Source organism: Achroia grisella, unplaced genomic scaffold (genome assembly GCF_030625045.1).
Source record: "Achroia grisella isolate CSIRO2021 unplaced genomic scaffold, CSIRO_AGI_Agris_v1 utg319, whole genome shotgun sequence".
Lineage (NCBI taxonomy): Eukaryota > Metazoa > Arthropoda > Insecta > Lepidoptera > Pyralidae > Achroia > Achroia grisella.
Window position 1 is genome coordinate 4,917 of NW_026712795.1, and position 23,655 is coordinate 28,571.

Genomic DNA, 23,655 nt, shown 5'->3' on the forward strand with positions numbered 1-23,655 from the left:
CGTAAATTAACAACCCAGCCGTAGGTTAGGGGTTGTGTGACAATTAAGTTTATAGTTACACGTGTAGATTTTGTGTTCGATTCTCGATCATGCGTAAATTGGATTATGAACTTTGTTTTTTCACCTTAAAAAAGGGGTAGGCTTATAGTTAGATTGTATTTTATTGTATTACATTAGAACATTTTTCTGCGAGAACCGATTTTAATGATTCTTCTTTTGTTTGAAACTTGTGGTTCAGTATATCTTAATTTTGATCTTATATAAATTTCATCCAAAAAGACCCAGTAGTTTTTGTGTTATCCTTAAGCTCTCTAATTGTATAAAAATATGTTTTAACATATTAAAATAAAAAAAAATACATTAAGGGACCACAACATACACAGACAACAGATATACTTACATTTATTTTTATATATATCATACATGCATAATGTACACACTTAGAAAAACATATATAAACAGTCATGCTCAACAATACAAAGGTTTGTATTGTGCGAGAATCGAACCCGAAGTAGGCGAACCAAGGTCTTCATGAAGGATACAACTATTCAATGTCCTATTTATATGACTTTGTAATAAACATATACTTTATCCATAATAACATGCATTGATGGAAAGCTACTCGAATAAATTCACTCGGCCATATATCAACGGATCAGTAGTTATAGTTTATTTGTTTATGACAGACAGATATACAGTCAGTTTGTTGCCACAGTGAATACGCTGACGATATTACTGTTAACGACTTCAAAAGGAGGTGATATATATATAATATTACTTTATTTGTAACATACAGTAAAGAAAATATATAAATTATATATTAAACATATGTATAACTAGCTGTTCCCGCGACTTCGTCCGCATAAAATAATGACCTTGACAAAAACAATGAAAAAATATTTAATGACCTAACCCAATAAAAGCTTGCTTCAAAAATGAAGAATTTACATAAAAAACTTTCATCCCTTGCATTATTGTACCCCCTTAAGGGTAAAATTTTACAAACTCTGTCATATTTATTTATGTTTAGTCAACAGCCTCAAAAATAAGTTTCAAGCTTCCAGCTTCAAAAATGACAATTTTTCTATACAATATGACAATCTTTCATCCCCTCTTTCAATATCTTACAACCCTTTTTACGCATTAAAAAGTAGCCTATGTCCTTTCTCAGGGTCTAGACAATGTGTGTACCAATTTCAATTAAATCGGTCCAGTAGTTTTGACGTGAAAGTGAGACAAACAGACAGACAGGTTACTTTCGCATTTATATATAAGTAAAGATTACAATAAAGCGGCCTTATTGCTAAAAGCGATATTTTCAGGGCAACCTGAATCACTCAATCCACTGCTGAGAATTTCATTACGATCCGTTGCGTAATTTAAGACCTAAGATCTATGCGAACAGACAACGGAAGCGACCTCATTTTATACTACATATGTATATATAAAATTCATGTGTAACAATGTTTGTAACAATACTCCTCCGAAACGGCTTGACCGATTCTTAAGAAATTTTGTGCGCATATACAGTAGGTCTGAGAATTAATCAATTACTGTAAATTTCATACTTTTAAGTGGCCCATCACAGTATTGTTTTAAGTTTGTACAAATATTTTAATTCTAATTTTTAATAATTCGGTATTAAAAATACATACAACGCCAATATATTTAATAGCGATACTTTTGGATAACAAAACAACGACTGGGAGAAAATGCCTCAAGGTGTTAAGTCCGCTATGTGCACCTTTATTTTTGTATTTGTGCATTAAAGTTTTCATCATAATCATTGCCTTGCCTTTATCCCATTATTTGGAGTCGGCACAGTATGTCATTCTCTTCCACTGCTCTCTATCGGTCGTCATATCTGAACATACTCTTCTTTTGTTCATATCATCTTTCACACAATCCATCCAACTTTTTTTAGGGCGTCTTCTCCCTTTACATCCATTAAAGTTTTAATAAATAAAAAATAAATAAAATAAAACAACGTTCGCTAAATAAGCTACTAATATTTTTTAAATGAAGATGATTAAGAAATTTCTACAATAATTGCATTCGTTGGAAACGGGGATGGTTGAAAATTTACAACATTAATCGATACTCAAGTACTAGTACTGATATATGAGTAATAACTTAAATGTAATAAAATTAAATACATACATACATTAAAATCCAATATCAAATCGTTTTATTGCTTCATGTTGTTATACATATGTTAAACATAATAAATATCCAACAACCCTGCAGGGGCACTACAATTAATTAGATTCGTTATTAGTTGATACAAATCTTTAACCATTTCTAAACGTCACTTGCAATCTATTTCTACCCAATCATCATCTCAGTCCGGAAGACGTCCACTGCTGAACAAAGGTCTCCCACAGATCTCCACGATGATCGGTTCTACCCAATATCGAATAATAAATAAGATATTATCCACCAAATTGGGGGTAGCAGTAACTACAAGTCGTGTTGTTCGCTAATTTCGGTTGTATTTTCTGTACATATCTTTTTAATATTGATTAACATATAGACTAAAGAAATCTTAATACAATAAATACCCTCTAATAAGGTTGGGTAAAGTAATCCTATGAATATTAAATACACCTAATATTAGTTAAATGATAACGACGTGTATTTAAATGATAACGACGTGAGACTCGCGTGTTCCCCTTAAGTTTAGGGGAAAATTTACAGGACCATGATCCGGCCTGCTGTGTGTATGGATCAGAGTGCTGGCCCGAAAAGGACGGATGAAAGACGATTGCATGCAACTGAAATGAGAATGTTGAGGTGGATGTGTGGTGTGACAAGAATGGATAAGATAAAGAATGAATACATTAGAGGAAGTATGAAAGTGGCACCAGTGTCGGAGAGGTTAAAGAGTAATCGTCTATCATGGTATGGACATGTAATGCGTAGGAACGAGGATAATATTTTAAGAAAGGTGTTACATATGAATGTGGATGGTTATAAGGGCAGAGGAAGTCCGAAAAAGAGATGGATGGACTGTGTGAAAGATGATATGGTAAGAAAGGAAGTAAATAACGAGATGACTGCGAACAGGGATGAATGGAAGAGAAAAACATATTACGCCGACCACAAATAAATGGGATAAGGAAGAAGCAGATGATGATGTTAGTTTAATGCTAAAATAATAGTAGCCGTCAATAGGTGGTGTCTGGCTGATAGGGAATTGTTAGTAATGAAGATTAGTACCCCAATGTACCATGTCAGGATGATCTCCACGCAGTTCCACCTGGAAACCAAGTAATTTCATGATAGATTGACTGACGTGGTGGGAAAGGATTATTAGTAATGTGGACTGATGACCCCATAATTAGCAATGTGCCATGTCAACGCGGTAATCCTGGAAACCATCTAGATAAATTCCTGGTGAATTTGTCACGATGGGCTAACTGACCTGACCTCATGCTCATCTTATCATCCTTCACTGGTGTCCCGACAGCATATACCGTTAGCGCAGGCGGGTGCAACATACCATTATCCTCCATTAAAAGAAACTGACCTGATGTCATTCTCATCTTATCATCCTCAACTGGTGTCCTGACAGCGTATACTGTTAGTGCAGGCGGGTGCAGCATTCCATTGTCATCCCTTATAAAAAAAAAGTCTACGGACACGTGGAAGAAGTCTCGGGTAATAATAATAATGACTTGATATAAATTAACTATGAATAAATTAATAATAAAAATTCGCATACAGAAAAACTCCCGCATACTGTGACAAATAAAAAAAAAACTTTAGAATAACCCATAAATTTGTTTGTATTTTGTTGATTCTTTGCAACATAACAATCCAATAACTGTTCGTTACGGTTCTTCTCAACGATAGCTTGTTACATAATATTTTTCTTACAACCGCCGACCCAATAAATCAATCCAATATCTAGGTTAAAAAGCATGCACGGTATGTACAAAGCAACAATAATAAAACTGTCATTGTTCAGATTTAGGGTTGCCATTCGGCCGGGTTTTCCCGGATTTGTCCTAACTTAGAGGGCGTTAGCGTATCGTTCGGTCGAAACTTCAAAACTTTTAAATGTTACCCACATTTATAGTCAGGATTTAAAAGTTTTGATGTTGGTAACATTTATTGTCGGGATTTAAAAGTTTTGAAGTTTCCGGTCACTAATTAACAATAATCGGCGACTCGCTTGCTAAAATAAAAAAAAACTATGTTTTATTTTATTATGTAACTTAAAAAAATAATACTATAAATACGTCCGGGTTCTGAGATGAAAATCCGAGATTAAATACTACTTGTCCTGATTGCCAGAGTCTAGAGATGGTAACCCTATTCAGATCGAGCATCAAACCGCGGTTGAACTTAATGCCCGTCTGTATACGGTGGAATAATGGAATCGATCGGCCGCGGCACGCCATCACTATAATTTAATTTTTACGTTCACTCTTCACAATTTGCAAAGAACTGTACACGTGGAAACGGAAAGCAGTCATTCGGAACAACACTTCGCAACCGCTCGCGCCCATGTACGATACCTGCGAAATTAACCCTCGACTGTACATAAAACACCCCGCGAGGGCCAAAGTGGCATCCACTAGTCAGCCACGCGATATCCCTTTACGAGCCAAAAGTGTCTGTTTAGTAGAACGACCTAAATCACAATATGCACGGAACGTTAGAAGTGCGGACCACAATCGTTTTCGATACACTGAAAAACTCTTCCATAAGCGTCCACAATCAACTGAGAAATTTCAATGCAAACCCTGCGATATTGTCGTTAAAAAGCAAAACAAGAAATTAACCGAGAAAGTACCATTTAACGTGTCCATCCAAACTCTCTCCATACCCATGAAGTATGCCGATAACCCCAAACCTAGACATTCAACCTCCAAACCGGCACAGAATTTATGTAATACTAATCAAATCGATGCTAACAGAACTAAGTCTTCTAATCCTTCTAAACAGGTCAGCGACAACAAGAGGCTGTGTCAAACTGTTGGCTGCGGGAAAGAGACGGAGAACAAACTGCTGTTGCAGATCAGCGAAGCCGAGCAAGTGTCGGACTTTGAAAGGATTCTTAATTGTAATACAATACTGAGCGAGCGCTCGCACGGTCACGTGTGGCGTGGTTGTTTGGCACATAAACCATCAGCATCTGTGGTGCCGAGACCTCGTTCTGCCTACTCACTATATGCAGTGAGCCAGGCCTATCAATACTTGTTCCAACAACACGAAGAGTCTCTGCAACCCCTCATCGATAATTATAGACAAGCACATATCGAACATAAAGGTATCCCTCCTGTAAGTTTTCTTGGTAACAGCTGGTACGAAAACCTACAAGGTCTTACTGAATTCTATGAAGACGATCAAGCTTTACAAAACGAAATCGAAACAATCACTGAGCGCATTATCACCGAGGAGGTCAAAACAACAGAAGAACCCAAGCAGTCAAATAGAAGTAAGAATTTCAATGTAAATTTAGCTGGACTAATAGGTCTTCATGTGAATGGAGAAAGTTGCACCGCCGCCTTAAACCGTGAGGACATCGTCTCTTCGCCAGACGTAGATAGAGCAAATGAAGATGAGAAGGAATGGCTCAATCCGATTATGAGCGCAAACTCCAATGACCAAAACAAAGATAAAGACTCTCAGGTAGATTGTTTAGCACAAAACCTAAATACGGTTAATATTGACAGTGATGGTAAAGTGCCGACCATAACATTTAGTAACTGCTGCGAAGGTCTCGCAAGAAACGACCAGCCAAGCAATACCGAACTTGACATTCACCTGACTGTGCCCTCTGTTGACAGCGCTGATGAATCCCGCCCACCTATGATGTAATTGCCTTGTCCATTATTTAATTAATTAATTGTTTCTCCACGATCAACAACAAATACTTTAAATATGATTGCTGTTGAAGCTGAACAGTCGATACCCAAAGAGGTTCCGAAATCGGATCCTGCACCATCCCACCAAAGAACATTGACGAGGTCAAGCGCTGTCAGTCAAAAGTCAGTAGAAATAATGGTCCATCCAGAGGCTGCAAATAATCCTCTACATAGGTCAAAACTTGCTCCGTCGCGGTCGACATCTGAAACGCAATCCTCTGGCAAGAAAATACTCAATTTAAGGAAAACAAAGAATTCGTCCATAGAATCTACAATGAGTTTGCCGAATCAAAAGTCTTTAGAGAAGAATCACGGCAGCCTTAGACATCAGAAGACAATCGGAGCGCATTCCGACGTAACGTTAAGTACACAGCCTTCCATTACAGACGACAGGAAGGCGGTGAGAGGTGTTTTATATCAGGGTATATTTCATAGACACAGAAGAACAATATTTGCAATGGGCTCATTCATTAGAATGTTGAAAAGCAAAACCTCGAATTACGACTCAATAAGATCCGACTCCGACGAGATTTAGCACCAGTAGGACATGATATTTTTATAGTAACATATTGGTGCCACGGACTATTTGTGCTTTGTTTAGTTGTAAAAACAATGAAAATGTTATTAGATAGTGTAGTGGAAATATTTGTTTTTGTATAAACATGTTCCTAATTACTTAGTTGTGAACGGTTATGCGAAAGCTCGCTTGTTGGCCGTGTAATGTATTAAGGTTATTTATACACATTAGTGACGAGTAATAGTTCCGAGGCGACAGTGTTATTGTTTTCATGTGTGAAGGTAACTAATTGGTCTGTCTGTGACACGCCTTCTTTAATTTCTCACGTAATGTTTTTCGTTTATTTGGTGTTAAACGTTGTTTTTATTATACACACGTTTTTCATGTTGAAAATGTTTATAGTGAACAGAGAGTTTTGCAGAAATATCTATTTTATGATTGTATCGTTGATTTTAATTATATTTGTAAATATTAAATTCATTATGAACAGAAATAATTCATCAATTTTGATGATTAATGTACAGATTTAACAAATATGATTAAAAATAACTTGGATAATATAACTAGTATATTTACGTCAATATCTGAATTGTACTGTACTTTTATCAATGAACTCTGCTCTTGCGTATACTTCACTGATTTTTTCGTATACCTACTAAATACAATTAAAATAAAGAATATATTTTATTACAATTATTTTAACAACGATTCTATCCATGCCTTCTCATTTCTAAGGACTAAGGTGTCATGCCTCCGTACCCTTTAATTTCACTGCCTTATTTTATCCTACAACCGAAACACATTACAAATACCCACACCTACTCAAACTAATTTGTACAATGTCTCGTTATTTTTTTTTCGTGTTAGACTGACAAGCATCTGCTATACGTCTATCCGATATATTATTTAGCAATGGCAAAGAGATTATGTCCAGCTTATTATTGGTGATCGCGGGTTCGATTCCTCGCACGGCACAATCATTTGTATTCATGAGTATGATTGTTTGTATCGTCTGGGTGTATTCTATGTATAATATGTATGTATTTACGAAAAACAATATATATGTTTTTGTATTCATTATCTAGTACCCATAACAGAAGCTCTATTTAGCTTGGGACTAGATGGCGCTGTGAATTGTCCTAAGATATTATTTTCATTATATATTGTCTTTATACGTTTTTTCTTTTTATATATAATTTCTATACAGCGGTAGATCTATTTTATAGAGAATATAATAATTACTCTATAAATTTCTTGATTTTCAGTAGAGACCTAGGTTAATCAAATCCTTGTAAATCTGAGACAGAGATATCTATCCATGTGTCCTTCTTAAAAGCCGGGCATCTTGCAATTCCCCTGGCATTGCAGTTTCTCATACGCGGCGATAATCACCTACCGTCAGGTGAACCGCGAGCTCGTTTGTCTCCTATACTATAAAAAAATACGTCATACGGAATCGTTTTCTGTTGTAAATATTATTGCTTCTGTCATATCAGATAGATAATAAAATGCTAACAAAAATATTCCTGTAAGTACAATATCGGTATATGAGAATAAATTACCATATCGCGTGTGTATAGCCAAGGACACCCATTACCTACTCTGCGATCCTTGAGGCAATTCAAACCGAAAGCTAAATATGAGCATATTTCAAAGTACTTGCAATTTAGAACTATATAGAACTAGCTACTCGCCCCGGCTTCGCACGGGTGTACATGTATTATATATATAAACCTTTCTCTTGAATTACTCTATCTATTAAAAAAACGCTTCAAAATCCGTTGCGTAGTTTTAAAGATTTAAGCATACATAGGGACGGACAGACAGCGACAGCTACTTTGTTTTATACTATGTAATGTAATGAAGTACTAGATATAAAATGTGGCTTTGCTCGCGTCTTTTTAAGTAGCTGCAATGGCTACGGACGTCACGTCATGAGTGTTATTGAAAATCAGATGTGCCCACGTTTTCACATGCGTGAAATTTATAGCCTATGTTATTCTGATGTATAAGCTATATTATTGTAAAGTTTTATTAAAATCCGTTCAGTAGTTTCTGCGTGAGTGTAACAAACATCCATCCACACTCAGAAACTTCCGCATTTATAATATACTAGCCTTTGCCCGCGACTGATTCGCGTTGATTGACAAAGTTTATACAAACTTTCATCGCCTATTTTATCCCTTTGGAAGTAGACTTAATCGAAATCCTTTCTTAGCGGATGCCTACGTCATCATCGTCCACCTGTATGCCAAATTTCAGCCCGATCCGTTCAGTGGTTTGGGCTGTGCGTTGATGGATCATTATGTCAGTCACCTTTGTGTTATATATATTTAAAGCAATATAATAAACGTTGACAGACAACAATTATCAATTTTAAATATTATTATTCTCTTGCTCTTTCGTCCTTGATCTCCTAAGAAATTAAACATTTACATACAGACTGAGATGTAATTTGTTGTTTGCAGAAGTATCATTGTCACATGTTTACAAAGATTTGAATAACCTGTGATTTATTCAACGACTCTACTAAATTTATAAAGCTGTAACACAGATCTTGTGTTATAGAGAAAGGTATTTAAATAAAAATAAACGAGTTAAGATGACGCAAAGGATAGCTGTATGGACTTACTTTCTTTGTCATTGCCAAAGTGATAAATAAAACAATAAAAACTATGATTTGATTTTTTTTAAATTAAGTAATTGTTATATTATATCAATTGATGTAATTGTTATATTATATCAATATATTATCAAAGTAGACGTACAAAGTCGTTTGAGTAGGTAGGTCTCTCTTGATTTCAGCTACCAAGTAACTTGCTTTCTGTAGGACAGTGAAATTGCAGTGTAAGTAAATATAACATGTGTTGTCAATCCAGAGTACTAAGAGTCCTCTAGACGTAACGTTATCTTTGATGCTTTTCAGGGACTTACAAATACTAACAGTTACCACTTACCGTCAGGTGTTTTGAGGCGTTCATACGGCAACTAATTACCATCAGATGGGGCGTATGCTTGATTGTCAAATTAAGGAGGTCCATCAGTTTTCTATCATTTTAACCACATGCCGTCTATAAGCTACGGCACCTATTTGCCATCAGATGGGGCGTATGCTTGATTGACAAAAAAGGTGGCCCGTCAGTTTTTCTATCGTTTTTTTATTTATTTGTTTAACTTGACATATTTATTTGTTGATTACTCTAAAATTTCGCTTGATCAGATTAACCGGTTAAATTATCGCCTTAGCTTTTTCACTGTTGCAAGTTTTAAGCCGCGTATGTAGATGTGTATTTAAACATATGCAAAAGCAACAAAGTGCTGCAAAGGTCAGCAAAATGCGTCATTGTGAGGTAAAAGAAATATACATTATACGTGCGCAGTTCTCTCGTTTTGTAATAAATATTCTGAAACAATATATATATATATATGTGGCGAATTAATTATAATCGCGCGGCAACACCGTTGCCTAGTTACGACAGAAGAATAAAATAACAGGCCTGTCATTCGAGACCGAATCATTCTTGTATATATATTCATTGTAAATACTTCTACATTATAAATATGTAAATAGTCACGACTGGTTTCTCTTCACCTCTTTCTTTCCCGCTGCTGCTACATGAACAAAACACAAACATAAATAATAGCGGCCCCATCTTACCCGCTAAATATATATATATATATATTTCCACTTATATTGGCGATGATTTTTCTTCAATATACTGTTTTTTTTATATTGTCGTCATTATGACGACTGACGTAGTCATTTGATCGATGTTGACTTAGATTGGACTTTGTACAAAATGGTCTATGGCAGATTTTTTTTTAATTTTTTTTGTTCAGTAACAATTGTGTTTGAAATTATTATATACATACAATTTTCTCGCTAAGAAATTAACTAGCACTGTAAAAAGACTGCTCCAACAGAAAAGAACGGTCGAAAGGTGAGATAAGGTAGTGAATTTACAGTTTAAGCAAGTATGACATGTTGATCTTCTGAAATGGCAATGTATGAGGGAGCTACGGACATCACATGATGACGTGATGATCATGTTACTGTTCGTGTATGATATATAAATGATATAATATTATGATCAAAGGCGCCATCAGATTGTTTGCCATTCCTATTAAATTAAATTAAATGTCCTAACGTATTAATTTAATTGTTAAAGTATATTTATATCATAAGATATATTTCTTGGTTAATTTTTCACAAATGTACATTTTTATCGTATGTGTGTTTACACCAAGTTATATAGCAACCTACATGTCTCTATAATATATTATATATTAATAATTTAAAACGAAATCAAAGAATATTTAGTACTATCTCTTTAGTATTGCGATATTGTTTTAATACTTTGACGTCTCCTTCTTTTCAATATCCCACGTGTTGTTTTACCAATTCTTCTTCTTTATGTTGTCTAATTTCTCCCCACTTTATGTGGGGTCGGCTCTCCTAATTTTGCGGCGCTAATACAATTTGTTCTGGTTGTTGGTCGCACAATTTTCCCGTCACGTTCTTTTAAGAATTACAGAAATAAATAAAAAAATGTGTTACTGATATGGCAGTATGGATAGAGTCCTTTTATCTTACATATTTTATAGACAAGGATATGGACTACGGATAAGACTTAAATTGAACACGAATGAAAACATAATAAATAAATATAATAAGAATCACTTGTTCAAATATGAAGAAGTTTAAAAGTAGACTACTTTTATTCTCTCTTCCATCATTGGAAAAAAAAAATCTCTCTTCCATTGTTTTTTTTAATATGGAGCAGGCAATGGTGGTTTTATCGCACAGCCTAGTTTAATTTTAGTTTTTCTTGTTTAGGATAAATAGGTTCAAGGACAAGTAATATTGAGTTTTATATTTTTTAAACACTATAAAATTTTTCATGAACATGAATACAAGCTGATCAAGAATTTAATGTTGTTTCGAAGACATTGACGAAAAGATTCGTAATGTTCCGTGACATTCGATCGATTTATAATTTGACAAAAATATCTTATTGACATTGCGTTATTAATAGCAGTCATAACGGAGTGAGCCACGTATTTCTTCGATATCAAGGTTAAATTTAAATTATTTTCAGAAATTACACTTACGTCTTTTAGGAATTGTGATCTAAATTAAATTTAGTCGAATCATTCATAAATATAGAATAATTATTTACAGGAAGCTACCGTGCAATGTGTCTCCTGGATTCAGATCTCTTTGATGTGTGTTTATTTTTACTTTAATATGTTTACATGATCGTTGCACTTGTTGACTAATACACTGCGAATATAAAAAACAACAATTTAGTTATCTTTAATCAAAATTAATTTAATTAATGTAAATATATTGGTTAATTGCTATATTTTTAATTATTACAATATGATAATTAATTAATCATTTAATTAAATTAATCTAAAAATGAAACCGATTTTAATTATATAAAATTAAACAAATTGTAATCATTATTGCAATAATAATAATAGTTTATTATTATTGAATTATTATTTGGGACTAAGATTTTTTTTATTTCAAGATTAAATGTCACTGTGTCTTGGAACTATTACGGAATAACTAATTACTTATTATGGAAATCTAAAAGGTATGTTGGAACTATTTATATTTTTTATTTTTTTATATTAAAGTACTTGACCGATGTCATAAAAATACGCAAGGCATTTGTTGCGCATTCTTGCCGTAATGGCTTAACCAATCATCATAAAATTCGGAATTTAAGTAGCATTGGGAGTTTGCATCAACAACTTTTTATCCTGGTCAAACATTCTCACGCAGAAGCCGTAATTAAAATATAAATACAAGAAATTATAATCTAAAATAAAATAAAGACTGCTGAATTAATAGGTATCTAAATTGGTGGTACAAATAGTTCCAACATCCCCATAGGATGGAAAGTGATGCTTATATAAAACGAATAGAGCTTATAAAATACGTAGTCAAGAGAATATCCATTTATATAAGTAAATGAAGTCTTATTCAAAGAAACTGAAATCGTCTGGAAAAAGTATTTTGTCCCTTTCAATCCAATTATGATAATAGCTCGAGAGAAAAGGATAGAACAGCTCAACATCAATATACATTTATTACTTGGACGTTTCGCGTTTTTATGAATAAGACGATATACGAGTACAGGGCTTGTTGTAAAGTGTAGACTAAGTTAAAAGCCAGTAGTATTGTATTTGTGAAACTGAAGATTTATCTAAAAGAAACAAACTGTGTATAATTAAAAAAAAATACATACACGGGCACATCAGATTAATATTCAAAATTCAAAAATAATTTATTCATGTAGGACATTTTGCCACCTATATATGAACGTCAAATTTTTATATTATAATTTGTATACTGAACTGGCAGAATTCAGTATATAGATGCAACATATATTTACTATGAGAAGTAGGTACCTACATTTATTTCCACGTTTTTTGTTGTCGATAGTGTATTCAGATTCTTAAGCATTCTACCTGACTTTTAGCTTGGTATAATACGGTTTACGACTAATCCTGTACACAGATTAGTAGATTTGTATTTTTATTTGCGATAATTGTTAGTATTTGTAATTTTTTTTATTAAAATACTACGTAGTGGTTAGCCGCGGATCAAATGGATTGTTGATACACATTTTTGGAACATTTTATGCACATTTTTATATATTTGTACATCCAGGAAGTTTTGTACGACGTGTTGTTGTGAAAAGTAGAAATTTAACGTTATAATATCTACATGTGCATGAGAATTGCGTCAAAATATGTTTAGAACTGCAACCTAATTAATTATTAATGATAGTAAATAAATATATATTTATAGACATAACTATTAACGTGTACGTATAAGAACGAGCTAAAATGAGGAACAAATGTAATTTTGTTTTATAGTATTGTGTTCAGACAAAACAATGTTTTTTTATGTTATACATATTATTATATCATTCTCCACAATTTCTCCGTTCACATACAAATGTGAACAAAATCTTTGTTGTATTAAAAAGTATGTAGATACATACTTAAAATGAAAATGAATGTAATATAATACAATGACAATAGGTTCAATATTATATTTTGACGTAATTTTTATGTATGTTAAAATATGATATAATGTATCGACAGTGCAATTACACTAATTACTATAATATAGTCGTGTAACACTAATTACCTTCCACCGATAGATCCTCTGTCCAATTAATTTAAAAATTCAATTAAAACGAAATTACAATCGACATCCTGAGCCGAAGTTAGAGCCCTTAGCGGTGCACTCAGACTAAAGTCTTATTCATCAGCCAGAAATTTACCTTCAGCCGCTCCATTAGTTCTTCCGTGGGTTTGGAGTACCATCTGCACTTGCCTTCTGTCGTTCGCTAAAGGTAAAGACCAGCTGTGTCCAGAACCATTAGAATAGTTAAAAAAACTTATATATTACAACGTTTTTTAATTGTAATGCAATGTTAATTAGTAAGTGCAATATTGGTCCAAAATATTAGGTATCTATAATAATATCTCAGGACAATTCACACAACGCCATCTAGTCCCAAGCTAAGCAGAGCTTGTGTTATGGGTACTAGACAACTGATATAAATACATGGATACATTTTTTTTTGTAAATAAATACATATTATACATAGAAAACACCCAGAACGATACAAACAATCATACTCATGAATACAAATGTTTGTACCGTGCGATGAACCGAACCCACGACTATCTGATAGTAAAGCGGTAGAAAAGGATATATATTTGACTTGTCAAAATCCTTCGTCTGTAATAGTAATAGATTTTTTTGATAATACCTTATTACACCAATATTGAAAGGATATCTATATATAGAAAGGAAAGCCATAAAACATTTTACTTTCCCGCTATCTGGTATGATATAAAAACAATAATACGCTCGATATTAATAATTAATCATAGAATCTATTCATAAATTTCATATAACTCGTATTTATAAATAAATAAGAGTGGTATTCCTGTCATGATTATTTATTTATTTGAACTCATCGATATTGCCACCACTACTATGTTATAATTTATTTCTTAACTCTTTCCAGCACTAGATATCTTCGTATTACGAGTAAAGGGGAAATGATATAATATACAGAGTATTCATTATTTAATTATAATTTGTTATGACTATCATTTTTAAATTAAATTCTAAATAAAAACTTTAAAATACTTCTTCTTGCTCTTGTGAATATAAAAGTTTATTTGCAACAGTTTCTTTTTTTAATGTATCTACAAATATAATGCATGAGAATAAGTAATATTAATAAAAAAACTAGCAAAAACTTTGTAAATCGAGGAAAATAATAATAACAGACTCTTTATTCTGCACATACAATGAATATAGTATACTTATATACTAGTTTTTTTTGTATTTTATTTATTTTGTATATATCATAGCCTATTTACTAACGTGGGAGCGAACGTTGAGATCGAGAATAATATGTTTTTTGTGTATAGACAATGTTTGATAGTAAACAACTTTAAATATATATGTGTAGGTGCTGTCGATAAATTATATTTTATATAAGAAATAAAATAAGACATGAGCTTTGTACGATTTTGGTATAGATAGCTTTTTTACACTGGCTTATATAAATATAGATTTATTACTTTACGCAATAACATTTTATTGAATTGTGTAAACTATAGTTGTGAAAATATATTGGCATCAATATATATGTAGTATATAATATATTGACAAGTAATTTTGAGATGCTTTTAATAAAACGCCACGATTTTGTTGCAAACGAATTAATTAATTTAAATTTTAATTAGGAATTATTATTATTATTTATAACGCCTTTAATTTTAATTGTTGTTTAATTAAAAATGTAATTGTGTAATAATTATATTTGTCGTTGTATTATGCCGGAGATAATATTTTAATTACTTTATGGACTTATTATGTCGAACATAATTTGTGTTTCATTAATTGTGTCGATATCATTGAATATATGAATGATTTTACTATATATATATCTTTATTAATACGATCCTATTGATTAAAATAATTTTCAAAGGTACACATTTGAGTGTTTTTTAAATAATGTTAACTATTTAATATATTTATTACTTTATGAATATTTAATGTATGAAACGAAAGATGTTTTAGTTGATGTTTGATTATTTGTAATAACGATAACACGTAAATGATACCTACGGAATAATTTATATTTCATTATTTATATCATTAAACTGATTAATTGTATTAACGATACAATGTTTTTTACATAATGAAACATGTAACATTTTAAGTGTATTATATCCAAAATAAGACTAATTTTGATATAAATTTGATATTATTTTCTGTAATGTTTTTATTAAATAATAAAAAAAATTCATTACATCATTAAATTGTTATCTACGTGTATACTTAGTTATAATTTGTTAAAGATTAAATTAAGATCGAACGAGATGCTTGATTCATGGTTAGATAAGGTATTTGCAATGCAACATTATCACTAATCCAGCATAAGTAGAGTGCTATCAAACGAATGTTCAATATTTAATAAGTATTGTGGATTTTATACCTTACGTTTAATGTTTGGAGAAGTGCGATCTTGTTGAATATATTTATATATATATATACCATAACCAAGCTATCCACGTAATTTAGTCTTATTTTTAGGTTAAAATTGGTTGTTAAAATATGTTTTTGTTCGGATGTAATTATAGGATTATTCATTAGTTTTAGTTTTCACGCAATAATTTAAGTATAATTTTCACTACAAATGTTTTCTTATTAATTTATTAGGTATCGAACATATACATTCCTATTGTTTTTGTAATCAACAAATAAATTATCCGTGTAAATCCAGTAAAGAAATAATAAGACTGCGATTATTATGAAAAATAATTGATTAGCTGAAATTATTAATTTGTCATTTGTAAAATTATAATAAAATTAATTGCATAAATACAGTACTGGCAATAATTTGTGTGTATTTATTTACCTTGTTGTAGATATTCCCATCCTAATAGGAATTAGGGGGGAAGGGTAATGTGGACTAATGATCCCATTGCTAACAATGTACCATATCAGATCGACCTCCACGCGGTTCCCCCTGGAAACCATCGTGATACACTCCCGGTGAATTTGTCACGTTGGGCTAACTGATCTGACTTCATGTTCATCCTATCATCCTCCACTGGTGCCCCGCCAGCGTAAACCGTTAGCGCAGGCGGGTGCACCATTCCATTATCATCCTTTAAAAAAAAATTGGTGGAATTGAAAATATGAGTTGGAATCACAGATAACATAATATTACATAGTTTGAATATCGTCGGTTAAATAGAAATATGGCACTATTCAAAATGTACATTTTTTACAACACAAGCATTTAAAGTTTTGTAAATTTATTAAAATTTTAATTTTACTTTAAAGTTTTAACAAAGTGTTATATATCATTTTAAAAGTATTTAGATAATGATTAAGACGGCGTGGTTAATTTAATTGACTTATATAAAAGGAAGCAATTCTAGCTTCTAATTACGAAAAATAACATTTTTCTATTTAATCGATTTTCTAATTATATCGATGATGATATATAATTGAGTTGGATAATTGATAGAGTGCGAGCCTACCGTCGTCTTATAGATTAATTAGGTTTGTTAACGATGTTTCTATCAGCTGAGAATTAGACACAAATATACATGAATATTATTCGACTTCATCCGTTCTCGTCCTTTTTTCACGTCAAGTTTTATTAAGATCGTTAAGGTAATAAACAGGCAAACTCTCGCATTTAGTATTTACACGAAAAATCCTACAAACTTTGAGGTTATAATCACTCTGTTTAGTACTATCGATTTAAGTATATTTTATCTGGTATAAAATCTAGTTTAACATCATCATGATTTTGTTATTCATAGTCTATTCATCCATCTGTCCATCCATACTCAGAAACTTTCGCGTTTATAATATTAATAAGATAGATGGTAAATAAAAGTATGAAATGTTAAAATAAATGGTTTTATTTCATGTAACTTCATTTTCTAATATTTATTTTTCAAGCATTATTTGCGTTTACATAATTCCATAATAATTACTATGCAACAAATAAAATTAATTATACACTATCAGCCAAAAATATAAAACTTTGGTTCCTAGCTTATTATGATGGATAACATTATTATTTCCGATTGACATTAAATGATTGAGTATTTAACCGATTATCATTGAGTTGTTAACCTTATTACTTCGTGGTTAGTGTCCAATTTACAACAATGGAGGGACTAGACGTCACATTTGCAAGCATCGCTTAATTTTACAATAATGAAGAACTAAAAACACTAACACTCCACCATATCACAACAGTCATCCACGATGAATATTTACATTGCTTAAGGCACACAATACATGCTGGCTTTGAGCCTAAACTACGAGTGGTAGGACCTGTACAAAGTTGGCCCCGAAAATAATGCATCTTCATAAATCAGGATATATTTTTGCTAAATCACACGAAAATCATATTGATTTAATACTAAAATATATATCTTTCTCATATAATTTCTATATTTGAATATATTATTATTTCTAGAGCCTCGGACAGTCTTTCTGTAACAATATTGCTTCACGATCACAACACAGATATAGATGTTCATAATCAACATGATATAATTTTAAGAAAAAATTTCGACTCTGCATTTTATTGTGACAGAGATCATAAATTCATACAACAATCATACATTGTATTAATTATCTTTGATTCTAATGGACTTCAACAGTCTACTATCATACAAACATGATTCGTAGCATATCACAATATCATCCATATAGACAATCCACTATTCACTAATTACAAAATAAAGCCCTACTTGATACTCTGAAACCATTTTTATCACTTTATGTCCGTTATACCTGAATTACACAACTATATAGACATAGTCGTGCTTCACATTTGATTGGAGCCAATATTTCATTCGGATGTTTGATACCAAATAATCATCTATCACATCCATACTCATTTTCGTTTTACACAGTAAATACACTCCTTTGTTTACTAAGAAAAGAGTAGCTTTTTGGGGCTCAAAGTTCAGTCCGGGAACGCCGGTGCATTTAGAGTCACACTTTCTTCTTCCCTTTAGTTTCCTCGATGAATATGTCTTTGAATTCGTTGAGTAGGAACTCCACTACGTTGTTCTGTTGTATGCAGTCGATGGCTATGTTGTGGGCCTGTTCCGCCGGCGCCCAGAGAAGCGTCGGTCCGAACACTATTGCGAGGTTTGTAGTGTGCATACGATTACGTTCGCTGTACTGCGTTACCCTGCATCAAGAAACACAAGTTGTTATATAATCAATTATATTTCAAACTATTGAAGAATTAAAAAAATATGATAACAATAACATTCGATAGTAAACAATTGCAGGAATTTATAAAAAAGTATTGAATTTAAATACACTCTTCAGAACAAGATACATTTAAACAAAAATTCTTTGTAAGAACATAATTATTGGATATTTAAAGTTAATAAAAAAAGTAAGCATTCAAATGTTGTATAAGATATTGTCTATACAGGAAAAATAGTCTACAATGATAATTATAATTTATGAGAGAGAGTGAATGTGTGTGTGTTTTATAAAATATCAAAAGCTGTTTTAGAAAATTGTTGAATATAGTTATCTAGGCGTGCTTATATTGAAATAGTTCAAACAGTTAAAATTAACTTAAGCGTTGCCTCCTTTTAGTACCAGATACAGATTGAAACTTATTACTGGTTATTTTGCCATTGAAACGTAATATTCAGTAAACATCGGATACTTTTAATTATTCTTACTAGATTATACCGAAGTAGAGTTTGTAAAAAGATGTATGCCTGTGTATATACTGCTGTGTGTGTATACCTATTCCAGCTGCCAAGTAGCTTGCTTTGTAAGCTGTGTTTCAATCGAAGGGAGAAGATAAATTACAGGATAAGAAGCATGACATTTTAGTTCATCGGAATGGATAGACTATGTGTGTAGATCGATCACTAACCACATTATTTCTATGATGTATAATTCTTAGACTCTGCGAAAATTAGTCATATCTCATAATTCGATAAGAAACCTTTTCATTTGTTTACATTTGGAATCTAATGCTATCTTAATATACACAATAGCTTATCTTGCATCTGTATGCTTACGTGATTATCATTTCCTGTCAAATATCGCCTTTGTACATTAAGAATGAATGAAATTTTAGATGACTTTGTACGTTCGTTTTCATGGATATCTTTATATCAATCATTTCTGCAGTCAAGCAGCTTACTTTGCAAGTTGTGTTTGGATTTAACCCTTCGAATTATCGAATCGTATTACCGTCTTGTTACAGATCTGTGCCCACAAAACCGTGACTTCTTTTTAATCAATTTTATCCTTATGTAAAACAAAATAAGATTGAAACGCATTTGAAAAAATACTGCTGGCGCGTGCATACCGCCTCTTCATTTTCGCTCGCTACGACAGATGACGGACATTCGAAAGGTTTTTTAATCTGATATATCTTTATCCTCGTTATGTCAGAAACAGCACGAAACTCTTAAACCTTAACCGTCTTAAGATCTATGAAACGACTTCTTTTTAATCAATTTTATCCTTATGTAAAACAAAATAAGATTGAAACGCATTTGAAAAAATACTGCTGGCGCGCGTGCATGCCGCCTCTTCATTTTCGCTCGCTACGACAGATGACGGACATTCGAAAGGTTAACTAGTAGTTTGGAAGCTGATATATCTATATGGATTCTTTAGCTCGTCCTCAGAAACAGCAACACATTGCGCAGTCACATGGTCACAAATCTATGAAGTAACATGTCCGTTTTCGGTCACAGTTATCATTATCCATCAGTAATCTTAATTATCATCATACGAAACAGTATCCTAATTCTATTAATCAAGATTATGTTATCCACTTGAACAAATTAGGTGCGTTTTATTATGGTTTTACTCGTTTTCTTTGAATCATTACCATAAAATATTCAATTCACGAAATACCACACTCGAATTGTTGACAAGTATGATACTAAACACCTGCAATAAACATTTAATGGGGAATATGACATTTTACGAAACTGCTACAGCGACTGAAGCGGAAATACTGCTGTAGAATTCCTAAATAGCATAGTATATAGTACTTTTGTGTGTGAAGTCTTTATAGAAATGTACATTATTCTCTTGTATATTATGTATGTATTTACAAAAAATAATGTATTTAAGTATTTGTATCAGTTGTTTAATACCAATAACACAAGTTCTGCTTCATAGATGACGCTGTGTGAATTATCTTGAGTTTATTATAATCATAGTAAGTAATCATATTTTTTTACGTAAGCGTCAGCAAACGACGGCATGTCGTGTCGTTATGGATGCCATTGCCATTATATGTTGTTATTCTCGAGGACTAAGTGGTCTTGCCACTGTATTAGTAATATTACTCTATTATGTGTTGCCATTCTTAAGGTCTTGCCACTATACTTGGTAATCCAAGGAAACGATACCTATAAAAGAAGCTACTTGGCAACTAAAATATGTGAGACAAAGGTTTGTAAAAAAAAAAAGGACGAATTTATACAAAGTGTAGTAAAAACTTGATCGATTAGTACATTAGTCTAAAATTAAAATAATTTACTATAGAGGAACTACAATAAAAAGCAACTATTTTCATTGCGTATATTCATCACCGGTTCGACCGATATAGTGACCACATAATTTTTTTTTTCTAATGCTGTTGGCCGCAGCTGGCCTTTACAGCTTCACCGGACGATAGTGGGCGAGTGCAGATGGGACTCCAAAGCTGCGGAAGGACTTATAACAAACCAACTTCCGCCTGACGGATACGACTTTAGTCTGAGGGCACCGCTAGGGGTTCGAACCTCGGCTCAGGCCGTCGTAATATCAATCCCAGTTTGAATTGGATGAGGGATTGCTCGTAGGTGTACATTAAAAATAATATAAATCTAATACATGGGTAAAACAAAAGTCAAATTATAGCGCGTTTCAATTTTTCTACTAGCGCCATCTAGTAATCGACATCAGAAAAAAACATAGTAATTTAAACACTTACCACCTACTGAATGACACGTAAACAACTTATATATAAGTTTAAAAATTTGATACTGACCTTAATAGATGTTCTAATAGAAATTTCAGTGTATCCCTGTTGCATTGCGGTAGTGACTGTACTATATCCCGGAACTCCTTCACCTTCGCTTCCTTTGGTTTTATTGCTGTAAAACAATATTATATAAATGTCATAAAATAATATTATTATAAATTAACACTTTTAAAAAATAATAAACACACTCTAAATAAATAATTGGAATAAGTGACTAAAATATTGTACATGAATAAAATAATTTTGAAATCAAATTTGAATTTGTAACTGTAATGTTCTTCAAATAAAACGCAGTTATCCGATAGCCGATTTATTGCAAACTAAACTAAGTATTAAAACACAAAGGTGACAACCATCATTTATTAATAATCCACACCTACATTTCAGTAACGGTAATAGAATAGAATAGAATAGAAAATCATTTATTCAAATAAACTTACATTGAAGCACTTTTGAATAGTCATTACATAGGTGTTATATATAATCGGTATGGCAAACAAATTGACGTAGAAACAAAACAAAACAAATGAAAAATAATTTTAATCTCACAGGTGAGATAGAGTTGTTTGCGGAAACCTTTTTACGAAATCTCTGGTGTAAAGAATGGGCTCTCCCGTGAGGACTATTTCACATATATTTCATGGTTTAGTGCCTCCTCAGCCCCATTCTTGTCACATTTATGATATTTAAAATATATGATGCCATATTAAGGTACTAGACCTTAATATACCATCATATATTATCGCCTTATTGTAACGATACATGTGTCCTTTGTTATATTGTTTGTGCTTCTTCTTTACTGTACGTTGCAAATAAAGTATATTCTATCTATCTATCTATCTATATTTTAAATTTGAACTATTTTTGTTAATAATAAAAATTCTGTGTTTTAATATTTAGAATTACTAGATTTTGAAGTGGGGCTTCCCTGACACCTTTTCATTTGATATAGTATAAAACAAAGTCGCTGTCGTTTTCTGTCCGTACCTATGTATGCTTAAATCTTTAAAACTACGCAATGGATTATTAAGCGTTTTTTTAATAGGTAGAGTGATTCAAGAGGCAGGTTTACATATATAATACATGTACACCCGTGCGAAGCCGAGGCGAGCTAGTAGTTCGTAAATTTGAATCCAATACTTACAGCAAGCTGCGAGGATTCTATCGAATAATGCGCAGGGTATGAGAGGTTCCTTCAATTCTCTGAAGAACAGTTTCAACGAGCCGGTCAATACGTGGATATCCGTGTTGTTCTCCATCACAGAAATATTATTTTGATCGATCTGAAATTAGAAATAATATAAAAATAAACAACTCCTGATTAACTATCTAAATACTAACTTTAGTAAATAATATAATACTATTTCGACTATGATAGCTTTAAAATCGGCATCATAATCGGTTCGCTTATTTAGTAGATACGATAACGCTGACATCGTACATTTATAAGACCCGTTTTTTTGGGGCTTATTAATAATATGAACATAATTAGATATATTTTTGGAGATCTGTGGTTTGGACCTAGTTCAGACTCCAGACTCTCACAAGGAATAACTTGTAAGTTTATATTTTCTTTCATATTGTAATTTTCCTTGTGAGAAGTAAAATAAAGATTATTATTATTATATCATATTATAAACTTATTTTTCTTGAAAGAGTAACAAACATTAACCCAAACTCCCAAACTTCCATGTTTATAAAATAGTAGACTAGACTTAATCAAAATGAAACTCACCTCTAATCGTATTTTCTGGACCTGGCTCAGGTTCCCGCTAGCTCTGTACAGTCCATCGGTGCACATGTTCTCCTCATTGCTCTCAATCTCCTTGATGCAAGTCACTACGAAGTTGGGAACCCGTGGGGACTTCTCCGGGCATACTTCCTCCAACTTCCGACCGAAGACAGGTTCATCTGTAGACACGAATTTGGCACTTTGAAGATTTTATATCATTCACGCCTAAGGCGCTTCTATTTATACTGTTCATGTAGGTCTTAGGTTTTACTGGCATCTAATATATTTATACCTGCAGTTGTATTTGCTGGAATTTAATTAGCTTACAGTTTGCGTGCCCGAAAATTGTTTTCTCGAAACGCAGCGGCTAAAGCACCGCACTCTACGACTTGTACGCTGTAGAAATAATTGTAGCGA

At 32.4% G+C, this 23,655-nt stretch overlaps 3 protein-coding genes across 3 annotated transcripts in view; 2 read left to right on the forward strand and 1 right to left on the reverse strand.

Annotated features, from left to right (window-relative positions):
- The first annotated feature begins 4,512 nt into the window (after positions 1–4,512).
- On the forward strand, positions 4,513–5,829 carry LOC131843528 (uncharacterized). The gene has a single exon (XM_059192194.1). It carries the CDS (start codon positions 4,513–4,515, stop codon positions 5,827–5,829), a length of 1,317 nt encoding a protein of 438 aa, XP_059048177.1.
- Positions 5,830–5,892: 63 nt separating this feature from the next.
- On the forward strand, positions 5,893–6,800 carry LOC131843576 (uncharacterized). The gene has a single exon (XM_059192248.1). It carries the CDS (start codon positions 5,893–5,895, stop codon positions 6,409–6,411), a length of 519 nt encoding a protein of 172 aa, XP_059048231.1. The 3' UTR covers positions 6,412–6,800.
- A 10,587-nt stretch (positions 6,801–17,387) lies between these two features.
- The window catches only part of LOC131843529 (WW domain-containing protein tag-325-like), a 67,578-nt gene continuing 61,310 nt past the window's right edge, over positions 17,388–23,655 (reverse strand). The window contains exons 10-13 of the mRNA XM_059192195.1: positions 23,242–23,417; positions 22,651–22,789; positions 21,513–21,618; positions 17,388–18,677 (exon numbers count right to left, since the gene is read on the reverse strand). Coding sequence (XP_059048178.1) covers positions 18,476–18,677; positions 21,513–21,618; positions 22,651–22,789; positions 23,242–23,417 — 623 coding nt within the window. The 3' untranslated portion in view covers positions 17,388–18,475. The remainder of the gene's footprint in view (positions 18,678–21,512; positions 21,619–22,650; positions 22,790–23,241; positions 23,418–23,655) is intronic.

Excerpts from the sequence above, each read along its gene's own strand:
- LOC131843528 (XM_059192194.1), top strand. The coding sequence starts at position 4,513 with ATGTACGATACCTGCGAAATTAACCCTCGACTGTACATAAAACACCCC.
- LOC131843576 (XM_059192248.1), top strand. The coding sequence starts at position 5,893 with ATGATTGCTGTTGAAGCTGAACAGTCGATACCCAAAGAGGTTCCGAAA.